Here is a 14,950-nt window from a genome sequence, read left to right as displayed (position 1 = left end):
TTGATTGTGTGAAATTACATTTCTGCCTCATATTTCTTAGTCATGTTTTGTTTTAATTAGAGAGTTAAACTGGTAATTTCATAGGGTTTTGGTTAACAATGAGTGTTTTATTAATTAGTAGGGTTAAATTGGTAATTTCATAGAGTTTTGATTGACAATGAGTGTTTTATTAATTAGTACTAACATTTGTCTATACACTTTGTGTGTATGAACATATTTTTTTAGAAAATGAGAAAGAGAGAGGGAGAGAAAGAACGGGGAGTGGGAGCTTTTTGTTTGTGGTTTTTTTTTTTTTTTTTTTATAATATTGGAGGTATTTTATCATCACCTGTAAGTGAGGTTTCAATAAAAAAGAGTAAAATTTGAACCGTTGAAACTATATTATTGCCCATCATTTTTTTGTGTAATAGAAGACTAATTTGTCTTGTCATCCTCTTTTGATTGACAAAGAAAATTTTATTAATTAGTAAAGATAATGATATGTGATGTACTATTGTGTATTCGATGTACACTGCAAAATTTCTCTAATTTAAGAGTCAACAGTTGACCTTCGTGGCGGTGCACCAGTTTTCCATGAAAAATCACACGTGGTGAACGTACTAATGAAAAACGCAGGCAAATCTATCAACAACAATCATAAGATCGACGGTTGCAAACACAATCGAAAGAGCGACGCGTCGCACCGAATATCACACGTTCTCTCGGTCCTTCCCTTCTCTCTCCCAACGCAACGACTCGATCCGGAGGTGCTCCTGAAGAAAATAGGCAGAGAGAAAGACAGAGAGAGAGATCTTCTTTGGTTCTCCGGTTCTTCAATGGCGTCGCGCTAAGGTTGCGGAGGAGATAGTGAGCTCCAATGGACGTGGAGAGGTCGTCGTTGTGCAATTGTGTCGTGAATTTTCTGCTCGAGGAGAACTACCTGCTCACGGCGTTCGAGCTGCTCCACGAGCTGCTCGACGATGGCAGAGACGACCAGGCCATTCGACTCAACGAATTCTTCGCCGACTCCTCTCAATTCCCTCCCGATCAGATCTCTCGCTTCAACTCTCTCCGAGGTTCGTACGATCAATTCACACGCGCACTTCTGAATCTGTTTGAATTCGGTTAATTTGAAATTCTCTTGTTTTCTGTTTGGTTGCTGAGAAAGTGTGGGGAATGTGGTGAGCTAATAGATTTGGAATTTTGGTTTTCTACTCTGTTTTCTTTGGCATTGTTAATGGCACGAATTGGCGCGCTTGTGATCGTTTACTTTGCCTAATTTTGAAGGATCCTTTATCTCCTTAGCAGCTTCTTGTTAATGCTAACTGAATTTTTTTGCGTTTGAAGCCTTGTTGCCGATGGCAATTATAGCGAAAGTCGAATTACATTTTGTTTGTTTGAGGCACAAGTTAGACTTGAAACTAGTTGCAGAACTCAAAAGTGTTTGAAATTCTTTTAGTTATGTGCCCAAATGGGCTACCTCGACCATCATTAGAAGCATTGTGTAAAGGAATGGTGATAGGCGGGACTTCAGCTGGTTGGACGAAAACACCAGTTTATTCTAGGAATTAGCCTGAACTGAGAAAAGCAATTAGTTTAGAACATATCGATTTTATCAAACTGTTACTTTCTGCGGAGGAGTTACTTAACATATTTAGAGAATGCAACTGAAAGTATGAGTCCGTGGTGGCTGCATATCTGTATTGCCTGAGCTTTCGGCTGCCAGGGTGAGATCTGATATCACTTCCTTGATGACTTTGTTCTGGAGTTCTGTATAGCTTTCTCATTCTTTGGTTGTGTTTTCTGTTAAGAGGAACTGTGTTTGCTTCTTTGGTTCCCTTTTTTCTGGTACATTTTGGCTGTAATTCATTAAAACCTTAAAATTTCAATTTTCCAGAAATTAAGTTTGTCAAAATTAGTGCAACGAGCTTGATGGTCAGTGCCAGCCCAACCCATAAATGTTTAATTTTTAATGAAAAGGGAAAAAAAATACTAGCCGAGAGAAGGAATTCCATTAGTATTGTATGTTGCAGCCTGTAAGCGCAACTACAAAGGGTGTTTCTGCTGGTGGTGATTGACTGAGTGTGTGTTGGGGTGGGGTGTGGCCAAGAAAGCCTAACAAGCCAACTAAACAGAAGCCGACCTAACAAAAAATAACTTTAATTGAACTTTTCTCAGTAAATTGACAGAACTGATTTACAAATGGTTTATGTCTCTGCTTGATGAACTGATAATTGGAGCTTGAAAAGGAAAGCTTCTTGTACCTCATTAATCTTGATACTAATATTTTCTTTTGGAACATAACTAATGCTTTATTTTTCTACTGCTTTCATTTTTGGAATGCAGTTGCAGACCCTCAATGTTTGCTAGAGGAGAAAGAAGCAGTAGAAGAAAAATTAGCAATTAGTGAATATGAGCTTCGCTTAGCCCAAGAGGACATTTCGAAACTGAAGGCCGAATTGCAGAAGAAAGCAGAAGCACCTTCAAATGACTTGAGAGGTAAGTTTATCTTCTTTCCAGAATTTCAAATTCTATTCTTATGCTTGTTTTAGCTTCTAGTCTGATATATCTTTTCGAACAGTAGTCACTGTGATATTGTTTGCTGCAGAACTTTGCATTAAGTAACTTTTCATTTTCACAGAGTTTGGTTATTAAATCTCTGGACGTATCTTGTCATAAAGTGCGACCATAATGCCATAGGCACATCTATAGTGAGGTTATTAGGTAAAATAACGAGGCAAGCTTTGTTGGGTTTGTTATACTGGATATGGACATCCATGCCTGTTCCTAGGTGTACTGGAATTGTTTTCTAGAAAACCTTCTAACAAATGAATCTCAATGGTGGAGACTCACACCACTTTTTCCTCTTCTTGTTACTGTTCACTGCATTTATATTTTCGGGAATCAGTATTGCACCTGTATACAGTGGAAAAATGCGAGATTCACTATATGTGCAATATTCTCCAATACTAATAAACCACAAACGTTTCTGTTCCATGACTTTCCACTCATATTTGTATTCAGATTCAAATGCCCATGTTTCCTTAAATAATGGACCAGAATTTCAGCGGCAAAAGAGAGATGTTTCCTTTTCTGATTTGGGTCCATTGAAAGATAATGAGCGCAGAGATCTTAACTGTGCCGTAAAAGAATATTTGCTTGTAGCGGGGTACCGGCTTACTGCAATGACATTTTTTGAGGAGGTATGGATGACCATGATGCTTGTCTTTTTCTCTTCTTGCATCTATCTTCTCTTATTTCTTGTTATCTCTCTCCTTGTTTCTCCCCTGTATTTTTATATGTGAAAGGACGAGTCCTTTCTTTTCTGTGGCTTACATATTGTTTATTGGATTCAACCTCCAATAGACTATTGTAGATTAATGGTACGGGATTGTAAACAGGAGCTAGGGTAACTACATCTTAACAAAATGTACCAGTTTTTATGCATATGCAGTGTAAAATTATGTTGCAATTAGAATTCTATGTTAGTTAGAATTTCTATTTGCTAGGTGTTTGGTTGGGTTTGTTGTTTGTTGGGTTATTGATACTTCTCTCTAGAGGTTATTTTATTTTACGATTTATGGCCCATCTTTAGGGAGGCTAGGATGCACCGAAACATGAATTCATCCAGTTTGTCGGCAAGTGATGTTGAAAAGTTTAAAACTTTATATCAAAAGTGAGTATATTATATTTCTAGCAATTCTTTAGGGGAACTTTCCATCTAAACATTAGAAGTTTTGCTTCAAACATATGTGGCAATTTCATCCACTATAAATTGATATGGGATTGTGGAGAGTTTTGGAGATGGCTTTTAATTTTAATTCTATAAGAAATAAAATGTATTACAATTCAACAAATGTATTACAATATCAAGAGGGCCACCAAAAGGATGATGCAACTCTCATAAAAAAAACAAATCCATATTGAAGATGACTAATTAGTTATATCCTTACTGATCACTTGGTGTAATACCTTCTCCATCTCTCTCTCTTTGCTGTAAGGATGATGACTAACTACTTATACCTTAATCTCTCTTTGTATTTCTTTACTCCACTCTCAAATGTTTTCAGACCAAAAAACAAGTTTTTTTGTTTTTTGTTTTTATGTTGATCAAGCTTAAAACTGGTCTAGTGGGAGAAGAACCCCGTTGTGGTCATGGTTCAAAGTTCTTGTTTAATGTTAGTTTGATTTACTTGTTATTTAAGTAATGGAAGCTTTCTAACAATGTAACAACAACAGGCTTAATTTGTTTTATCAATGAAAGAAATGGATTGAGGAACACAAATATTTAAAATAAAGGGAAAAAAAAAAGATGTTTACATGATTGGGATTGATTCTAATCTGTTTGTTGCGGTAATAAGTAGCACTGAACAACTTTTTAGGAACTATTGTATTAGGTTAATCCCTTGGAAGGCCCACTAGGTTTCTAAACCTTTGCATCAGGTGAATGCGGTGCTATTGTCACTTTGTTTGTGTGGCAAATCTTGGTATAATATCAAACCCAGTTCGTGTAATCTTCAAATATTCTAATAACCTGTCAGTGCATTCTCCCCAGGTCACAGATCAAAATCTAGATGTTTGGAAGAACTCACCTGCATGTGTACCAGATGCATTGCGCCATTATTATTATCAGTATCTTTCATCCACTACTGAGGCTGCTGAGGTAATTCCTAGGATATGTGATGTTGGCAAGTTTCTGAAGTTCTATATACAGACTTTTACCATGCTTCCCCGACCTTGTTAGACAAGGGCTTCCAAGCTTTTCACTTGCTTCTGCTTTTGTGGATGTGGCCTGTGTCCTTTAGCATATTTGTTGTATGTTTATTACTTAGGTATCACAAAAAAGCTTAGCCATTGGAAATTAACTAAATCAGAAATTAATGTTTCACTAGTTTCAGGCTATTGGTAATTCTATCTAGTATTCCGTGTCTAGCACTTTGGAAGTCTGAGGTAACACCACGACCACAACTAAACTCATCTCTTTTACTTTCTGATGTGCTGAAAACATTCGTTATTTATGTTTGCTTTTTTTTTTTTCCTCTAAAACGATGGCTATGAAGCATATCAAACTGTAGATCTGTGGGTCGTGAAATTTTCCTTAAGTTTTGCTCTTAAATTATTTCTCAATATGTACTGTGCTTTTCCTTATTTTCTGCTTTTTTTGCAACAACACATATTATGAATGAGTGCTGTCTCGGCTTAAGACTTGAAGTTAATTAATTAATTACTGAAACTTTGCAGGTTCTACTCCAATGTAGGATTTTTTTTTTTTTTTCTTTTTCTAAACTCAACATAAATACTTTGCTATATACAGGAAAAAATTTCCATGCTCCAAGAAATTGAGTTGTTATTGAAAGAAAAAGAGAGTCTACACCTTGACAAGCTATCCTTACTTAAAAACAAAGATTTGGCTGAAGGCCAAATAAGTACACTAAGCAAATCATTGGAAGCTCTTCAGAAGGACCTTAAAGACAAAGAAAACCTTGTAAGTCCCTTTACTACACTGCATTGAGATGTTATCTAATGAAAAATCATATGTAAGAAAATAATACACCCTTTAATTCAGGTACAAGATTTGAAACAGTCCTTGGAACACCAGAGAAAGGAGCTCAATGATTGTAGAGTTGAAGTCACTGCATTGAAAATGCACATTGAAGGTTATTGTTCTGGAAGGAATATAGGAGCTGCTGATGCTGATCAAATCCAACCTCTTTCCTTGGAAAGATACAAGGAAGAAATTAAATCATTGCAGATGGAACTAGAAAGTTTAAAATCCAAAAACACAAAAGCTCATGATTTTTCAGAGACCACCAATTTTGAAAAAGAGTATGTGCAAATGGAAGAAAAGGTTGTTGTCGTCGATGAAGATAAAAGTGTAATCCCACCAGTTGATGTAGAATCAAAAGTTGTGGAAAAGGAAGAAGATCAGTCTCTGGCTGCTCAAAGTTTTCATGATAACACAGTTGAACCGAAGGAAGTTTCACATGAGGTCTCTGTTGGTGTTTTAAGTGATAGTAGTACCTTGGTGAATGGTGATAACGTCTCCAAACAAAATGATGAACCATCATTAGACCGCAGCCTACATCTAACGTCAGAGAATCTTAGTCCTGAAAATGTTTCCGAGAAAAGGGCAAGTTTCTTTTACATTTCTTTTATTGCATCAATGCCTTTATAGGAGGACCGGATCAGACATGTTTTTCTTTTTCCAGGGTTGGCTCTTCTTTTGATATCTACCCAGGCACATCCCTTTTTCTTTTCGTTTTGGATGGGACAACCATCTAAATTTTGAATAATAGAACATAGAGTGATTTTTTAGAAGCTTTGGAACTGCCCTTCCCTTCTATTCCTTTTCTAAAGTTATGCTTATATTTTACAGGGCCTAGAGACCATTCAGATCCTTGCTGATGCTTTGCCGAAGATTGTTCCTTATGTTTTGATCAACCATCGGGAGGTTTGCTTCTTTTACTTTTTCATATGTACATATATATTATATTTATATATGTGTGTGTGTGTGTGTGTGTGTGTGTGTGTAAATATATTATTATTGTTATTATCATTGTATGTATGGATCTTTAAATTTATCCTTTAATAGAACGATATATTTTTATTTTTTTTATTGGTTATGCATTCACAGGAGCTTCTTCCCCTAATCATGTGTGCGATTGAACGCCATCCAGATAGCAGCACTCGGGATTCCTTAACCCACACATTGTTTAACCTAATCAAACGCCCAGATGAGCAGCAGAGAAGAATTATAATGGATGTAGGCTAATATTCGAAGTACCACATTATTTGTAATATAGCTGTGTTGTTTTGGACTTGTTTCTGAATCTTTAACTGCATTTCAGGCATGTGTTAACCTTGCTAAGAATGTAGGAGAGATGAGAACAGAAACAGAATTACTTCCCCAGTGTTGGGAACAAGTAAGTTTGAGCCCCATCTTGAGAGGATCTTGTCTAGCCTTTTCGTATTTCTGATTAGTTTTTCTTATGTTTCTCTGGTTTGTTGGTTGCAGATAAATCATATGTATGAGGAACGCAGGCTGCTAGTTGCTCAATCATGTGGAGAGCTTGCAGAGTTTGTCCGGCCTGAGATTCGTGATTCTCTTATATTGTCCATTGTTCAACAACTTATAGAAGATTCTGCAACTGTTGTCCGGGAGGCTGCTGCACATAATCTTGCATTGCTGCTTCCACTCTTCCCAACCATGGACAAATATTTCAAGGTCAGCCTCACTAATATGCTTCAGAGGCTCTCATGGAGAGGAATTCTGACTTGACAGAAATGGCTACAATGTAAGCTCTAGAACAGGTTGATGCCACATGGTCTAGGGAATGGAGAATTTTCTCCTCATAATATGATGACTGACAAGAAATAAATGGATAAAGTAGTCAAGGATCTTCTCCAATATTTTACTGTATTTTTATTTATAGGTCGAGGAGTTGATGTTCCAATTGGTCTGTGATCCCTCTGGAGTGGTGGTGGAAACGACGCTTAAGCAATTAGTCCCTGCAGTAAACAAGTGGGGAAACAAATTAGACCATATCTTAAGAGTTCTACTCTGTCATATATCAAGCTCTGTTCAGGTCGGTTTCTGTTTGATTATATTTTCCACTTATGACTAAGGTATTTCTAATGATACTTTCTTTAATTTGCATCCTTGTGACATTGTAGCGCTGTCCTCCTCTTTCGGGCGTCGAAGGTTCTGTGGAGTCACATCTTCGTGTTTTAGGTGAACGAGAACGCTGGAATGTTGATGTTTTACTACGAATGCTAGAGGAAATTCTTCCGTATGTGCACCAGAAAGCAATTGAGAAGTGCCCAGTTTCTTCTGATCCCGAAACAACTGGAACAATATTTTCCATATCTTTCCTTGAATTGTATGCAGGGTAAGCTCTTTTCTCTTTTTTCCTTTTTATTTTATTTTACTTTGTTATATATTCTTTTTTCAGGCCTGTCTACTATTTTCTGACAGAACATAGCCGTTTGACTTGTGTCTTTAGGTAGTGATATTGTTAAATTGATTTACTATTACTGCTTATGAGAATTTTGTTATCTCGGTAGTGGACATATTCAATTGTCTGCATTTGAGTGGCTACATGTCGACTGCTTTCCTGCTTTAATACAGCTCGCATGCTTGTTACCTCCAAAAGAGGACAATTTGCGAAACCAAATCACCAAGGTATCTTTCTCTGTCCTTGGTGTCTTTTTTATATTACATCATCAACAATACTTTATTAATTGTTTCTGATCTAAATGTTGGTAATGCAGTTTCTATTGGCTGTATCAGAACTCTACGGGGATTCTTATTTGACACACATAATGCTGCCTGTATTCTTGTTAGCTGTTGGGGAAGAAGCTGAATTGGCATTTTTCCCATCTGCAACGCATTCCGGAATCAAAGGTAATAACTTTAAAGTTACTTGAAATCCTTTCACACCTGTGTTGTGTGTGCTTTTAATTGTGGATATTATCTAAATAACAGGTTTAAGGCCAAGAACGGCTGTGGCTAAGAGATTGGCTGCTATGTGTGTCCTACCTCTTCTCTTGGCCGGTGTTTTGGGAGGTCCAAGCAAGCACAAACAATTAGCAGAGTACCTGAGAAAGTTATTAGTTGTAGGTGTTCCAAATCAATCTACGAAGTGCAATGCTGAGATTGTTGATGCTGTTCGCTTCCTTTGGTTAGTAAAGCAATAAATACCTTTTACGATTAACTTTTTGTAACTTAATTTTGACTGAATGGCTTTCCATAATGCAGCACATTTAAAGATCATCACGGTATGATATTTAATTTACTCTGGGAAATGGTTGTCAGCTCCAACATAGATATGAAAATAAATGCTGCCAATCTGTTGAAAGTCATTGTAAGTCTATCCATTCTTGGAGTCCTAATTTCTTTATGCGTCTGATTAAGAAATAATTAATTGGTTTCCTTCCTTTATAGGTTCCATATATCGATGCGAAAGTTGCATCTACTCATATATTACCTGCCCTAGTTACCCTGGGTTCTGACCAAAACTTGAGTGTGAAGTATGCAAGCATAGATTCCTTTGGAGCAGTGGCCCAACATTTTAGAAATGACATGGTATGAGTTCTCTACCTTCTGCAATTAAGATATTAGGTTACTTAATCGAACAGTTTTCATACATCTGGCTGACCAAAATAAACCTCCCAGATTGTTGATAAGATACGTGTTCAAATGGATGCTTTTCTTGAAGATGGATCTCATGAAGCTGCCATTGCTGTGGTTCGTGCATTAGTGGTTGCTGTACCACATACAACGGATAGACTTAAAGATTATATCCTCTACATGCTTACTGAAAATTACTAGTAGCACATTTTCAGCAACGTGTTCATAAGCACACACACCTTATTTAGTTGGTTGGGAAATTTTCTATTGGATTCATTATTGAATAATCATTGGGTTACTTTGTTTCTTTGACATCATGTACATCTTTTGTCCAAGATTTTTCAACTGACGGCCACTCCACCTTCAAGTGACTTGATGCGCCGGCGTGAGAGAGCCAATGCGTTTTGCGAAGCAATCCGTGCTCTGGATGCAACAGGTTTTTTTTTTCTTATGACCCAGATGTTCTCTGTTTTGTTAGTTTATTAATTTCTCTTCCCTTTCTGCACCGTTACACATCTTGAGCTACATTATCTTTCACTTCCTTTGTATATATAGAACATGACACTTGTACACTTCTTTGGAACATGTAAAAAAAATTTGGTCTGATTACCTAGATTATTTTCAGACTTAAATACGTTATGCATTTTATCAAAGAGAATTGTATGCATTTTTTATCCCTAATTTTACTCTAAACAAGGTTATGTTTCTTTAGCATGCAAACAAACATCAAATATTAAACGACTATAATGTTAATATAATACACAGATCACCAGTTCTTCAAAGTTTTTGAGCAGCCATGCTTGAAACCATATGTTTATGTGAAAACAAGATGCTTGAGTCAATATCCCTAGATCATATCAGTTTTCACTTTAATGACCTTATGTACATAGTTGGAAATTTACAATCATGTGTCGAAACTAGTTTTTGGTGGCGCCCTAACAAATCGCGCCATGCCAAACTGTAGCTTCATAGGATTCTTAACTGATTGGTGATGACCTACTATTATGTTAAAACAATGACCTAGCGTTATAGTTTATATTCGTGACCCTATGTTCCAGAATTTTCAGCTTTTGTAATGTGTTGCTGATATTGATTTTAAATGCACGTAATTAATCCAGATATTTCAGCAACTAGTGTTCGGGACTTTCTTATGCCTGCGATACAGAACTTATTTAGAGACTCTGATGCGCTTGACCCTGCACACAAAGAAGCCCTTGAAATTATAATGAAGGAGAGATCTGGTGGAACTTTTGATACTATCAGTAAGGTGATGGGGGCTGGGCTTGCATCCTCTGTGAGTAGTTTCTTTGGTGAAGGTGGTCTACTGGGAAAGAAAGAAAGTCCTGAGGCACCACCAGAGCCCGTTGAGTCCCCAAAGGCCGCACCGTCACCACCTGCAGAAGACACTAGATTAAGGCGAATAATACGGGGAAATTTCACTGACATGATCAGAGGCAAAGCAAAGGGACCAGAGGAAACTCAGAACCAATAAAATTTGATTCGTCTCTGTAAGGGGTGGCAAGAGTATTTACTTTGCGTCTCGCTATCTCAGGTGAGGATCATCCAGTTAATACAAACATTTTTTTTCATTTTTTGGTGCACTCGTTGAGAAAAGGGTTTTCAAGAAAGGAAGAGCAATACTTTGCTGCATTTTTTGTGAGTTTCATTACACGATCCGATGGACGGCGGATTTGGTTCGAGTCCCATCCAAAATCCAATTTGTTGTTTATTCCTTTTCTATCTTTCTTCTTATAGGCAGTTAAAATTGTACAAGTTATGAACAATATATAGGTAATTTGATGGCACTGTGTTTAAATAATGGAACCAAAGCATTTTCCTACATTTTTTTAGTTTAAACTTATTATAGGGTGTGACTTTAATTTTATGTACCATTCAATACTATGGGTGTTTAGCCGTTAAATTTGATTTACACAGCTGTTTCAGTTATTCATTCCTGTATTATTGACTAATACGTTCTAATATTAGGAATGGTTGTAATAACATAATAGTATACTCTCTTTTTGATTGTTGTTGAGTTGAAAATTTTGGTATCCCTTCAGCCACAGTATATTGTAGGCTTGGTAATTTCTTACGACCCGTTGATCATGTACAAAATGACACAAAAATAACAGATTTCGAGTCAATCTGTTAACGAGTCGGGTCGTTATCGAGTATCCGTTAAGAACTTGTTAACTAGTTGGGTCCTTAACAAGCTTTAAGCATGTATAAAACATCTTTGCTTTTGAGGCCTCAGTTTGCTTCTCTGCCCCCAATTTCTCTTCTAAAATCGATGCCATATCAAGCTTAAGCGTGCGTAGTTCCTGTCTCACAAGTTCCAATTCTCTCATCACTTATGTATATTTTTTATTGTCCACATCCCCAATAGCCAATACCTGATCTTCCCGCGTACCTACGCGCCTTCCCGATTTCTTTAGTACTTGAATCTCTCGCGTATGTGATTTCGCCTTGGAGTTTGATTCCCCAATTACAGTAGACAAATCCTTAGCTCTCTTCATTGCATCAAGCATCTCGGATTGCGCTTGTGCTCTTAAGGCGTCTGTGTCCGTTCTGTTTTCTTTGAATCGACCTATTTCCCTGCGTGCCGTATGGAGTTCTCTCACTATTGCAGAAGACTTGACATAAAATTTGTAGACAGACACAGAGACAAAAGGGAGATCAGAAGCAATGCAGATGGTTTTTTGCTTACATAGTGAATAAAACTAAAATTATGAAATGGGATTTTTCCATTGTTTTCAAGAGTTGGTTAAGAAAATTCAACACTTTGCACTTGAGGTCCCAAGTTTGACTCTCTCCCTCACCTAAGAACGCTCTTATAAAAAAATAAAAAATTTCGGGGTCTATCTGGGATTTCTTGTGGGAAGGACTATCTTCAAGAATCCTATCTTCTTCATACAGATTGTTGGCTTTTCTAAATCTTCTTCTGTTATCAAACTCTACTCACATTCACCTGTTTACCACTCTATTCATCATGCACCACAATTTCTGTCAAATTCTTCAAAAATCCACCCAACTTTATTCTTCAAATTTGAATAAAATTTCTAAGCAAAAACTAGAATCTAATTAAACACTCTTCATCAATTGCAAGAATTTCAACTATTTATAAGCGCATGCAAGATCCCTTCTTTCTCCAACGTGAGATTCAATTTTTGAACAAAATGCAAGTAATAAAACTAACATTTTCATATAATACATACATATTATTTCTTCTATTCTTAGAGACAGAAAGCATGAGATTAGGAATTTAAAAACTTACAAATAATTGAGGTGCATGGGAGGGGCTGCGATTTTTGGAAGAGTGAGATTTTCGCTTGGAAGGCAGAGAGAGAGAGAGCAAACTTTGATATTTGTCAGACAGTTTTAATTTTATTCCGATTTAAAGAGGGGAGAAAGACAAAGAGGAAGGACTGGCTTTGGTTCTGGCCGCAATCCAACTCCTGATGATTGGCTGATATTGGAACTACCGCCATCCGCCACCCATTTGTTTTACTCTTTTCTTCCCCCATTTTGAATGTTGCTTTCAAATATTCTTTACTTCACAACAACTAAAATGAGACATACATTGGATTTTGAAATCATACATATTAAATAAAATTTTTATTTTAAGAATAATATAAAATGGAAATTCCTAAATCAGATACAAGATTGACTATTTTTTGTAGAAGTATTGAGAAGGAAAAATCAAACTTAAGATCTCCAGTATAAAGGTAAATGCTCTTAATTAATTAAGTTACAAGCCTCTTAGAACATTCAACCTAAAATGCTAAAATGATTAGTCAAGTTATACAACACTTTTAATGTTTTTGTGAGGAGAAATTGCAAAATCAATTCGTGAAATAGTGATTTCAAGTGCTGCAAAAACTTGAATTTCTTTCATACAATAATGTATTTATATTAAGGGATAAAAATTTAAGTTAAGCCACATAATAAGTCTATCATATTAATTTGGTACTTAACTTATTATTCACGAGAATTGAATTAAGAAAATTAGGGATAATGTACCATAGGTTTTCCCAACATGTTCTTTTTATTCGGCAGAGAATTCATTACTTCTTGTTGCCCGACTCCGTTAAATACTCATATATTTTTTTTAATTGGATCAGACTTGGACCACTCATTTGGACAAGGAAAGTGCAATCCACACACTCAATTTTATCTCTCACAAACTTTTTGTTATTGATCTTCTTCAATTTATTCAATTCGACAAACAAAACTTGAGAGATATGTGAAAAGTAAAAAAGGGTCTACAGATAGCACTACCCATGGATAATAATGACAAAATCCGACCATCTAATTAAAAAAAATTGGTCATACACTTCTTCAAAAAATTTCACCAAATAATGTAATAATTTACATTAAATTCATCTAAACTAAAGGGTGAGAGAGTTTAAATCCGAAATGTCACGTTTCGGTCTGGGCCCCCACCATATCCCAGGTCCGACTCCACCGTAGCACGATATTGTCTGTTTTGGGCCCCCTACCACACCCTCACGATTTTGTTTATGGGAACTCACACGAGAACTTCCCAGTAGATCACCCATCATGGGATTGCTCTCGCGCGCTACACGCTTAACTTCGGAGTTCCTACAGAACCCGAAGCCGGTGAGCTTCCAAAAAGCCTCGTGCTAGATAGAGATGGGAATATACATATAAGGCTTACAGGATCCACTCCCCCCCTTAGGGGCCCGACACCCTCGTTGGCACACTTCCGGCCAGGGATTGGTTCTGATACCAAATTGTCACATCCCGGCCCGGGCCCCCATCACATCCCAGGCTCAACTCCATCGTAGCACAATATTGTCCGCTTTGGGCCCCGACCACACCCTCATGGTTTTGTTTCTGGGAACTCATACGAGAACTTCCCGATGGGTCATCCATCTTGGGAATGCTCTCGCCCCACTACATGCTTAACTTCGGAGTTCCTACGGAATCCGAAGTCAGTGAGCTCCCAAAAGGCCTTGTGCTAGATAGAGATGGGAATACACATAATAGGCTTACAGGATTCATTCCCCTGGATGATGTGGGATGTTACACGAAATGTAGTAAAATGAAGAGAAATGCTCTAAGACAATCTGCCACTTGCCTTCAAAGTTAATTCTTGGTTTTCTTTGAGCTAAATAGTAGTTCTCACTTAGGGCCACATAGATAATTAATATGATTAGTGCTTTATACGCATTGCAGGCATCTGTATTCTATTTTGTCATCAGCAAGTGTTCATTCTACATATAATGCGTTTGTGTGGTGAAGCGAACTTAACTACGAATGTGTTAGCTAATTTTGGCTTTTAAGACTCTGGCTCTAGAGCTTACATTGATTCTGTCGGCTCTGGTGCTTTCAAATGTTCCATTCATATGCTTGTTTGGCCGTGCTTTCGAGATTCTAGAAGAAGTTAAGATTACAGGTAAATCAATTCAGAATAAGAGGTGTGATCTAACTCTTTACAAGTCATTGCAAAGTTTGATCTTTCTCTATCGCGTGACCTACCTTTCACATCCTCATAGATTTCCCTTCATGCTTCATGCTTTGTTTGAAGAAGCACCTCTGCTTAAAGGGTTCCAGTTCTAAGACCATTGTCAAATAGTTTTTAATTGGGTACAATACAACTACTGCATTATGCATAAGCTAGTACATGTGTTTCAGAGCTGAACTCTACTCTACTGTTAACGCCCCCCAACACCGCCCCCCCCCCCCGCCAAAAAAAATAAGTATTTCTTTTGCATTGAGTTTTTGGTTATATTTTTTATACAATAATATATTTATATACACTAAGAAAAGTAAATTACTATCGAACTTGTCGTTAAAAAGATTCTAATCTAAAACTTA

The 14,950-nt window shown here is 37.0% G+C and overlaps 1 protein-coding gene and 1 long non-coding RNA gene across 2 annotated transcripts; one reads left to right on the top strand and one right to left on the bottom strand.

Moving 5' to 3' along the window:
* Positions 1–670: 670 nt before the first annotated feature.
* Positions 671–10,951, top strand: LOC137707695 (uncharacterized). Its single transcript, XM_068446599.2, has 20 exons — positions 671–1,055; positions 2,326–2,478; positions 3,004–3,182; positions 4,535–4,642; positions 5,294–5,464; positions 5,546–6,109; positions 6,356–6,430; positions 6,614–6,742; positions 6,828–6,902; positions 6,995–7,204; positions 7,413–7,565; positions 7,654–7,868; positions 8,044–8,161; positions 8,251–8,383; positions 8,465–8,660; positions 8,738–8,843; positions 8,924–9,064; positions 9,155–9,278; positions 9,432–9,545; positions 10,228–10,951. Exons 1-20 carry the CDS (start codon positions 857–859, stop codon positions 10,599–10,601), a joined length of 3,537 nt encoding a protein of 1,178 aa, XP_068302700.2. The 5' UTR covers positions 671–856; the 3' UTR covers positions 10,602–10,951.
* A 150-nt stretch (positions 10,952–11,101) lies between these two features.
* Positions 11,102–12,477, bottom strand: LOC148689717 (uncharacterized). The gene is made up of 2 exons (XR_015958565.1): positions 12,384–12,477; positions 11,102–11,742 (listed from the first exon to the last, which is right to left on the bottom strand). It is a non-coding gene; the product is annotated as an uncharacterized LOC148689717 (long non-coding RNA).
* Positions 12,478–14,950: the final 2,473 nt, after the last annotated feature.

The sequence above is a fragment of the Pyrus communis genome, chromosome 17, assembly GCF_041283825.1.
Source record: "Pyrus communis isolate YQ-2024b chromosome 17, ASM4128382v1, whole genome shotgun sequence".
Classification (NCBI taxonomy): Eukaryota; Viridiplantae; Streptophyta; class Magnoliopsida; order Rosales; family Rosaceae; genus Pyrus; species Pyrus communis.
Note: the sequence above shows the minus strand (reverse complement) of the source record. Positions and strands in the feature narration are given on the sequence as shown.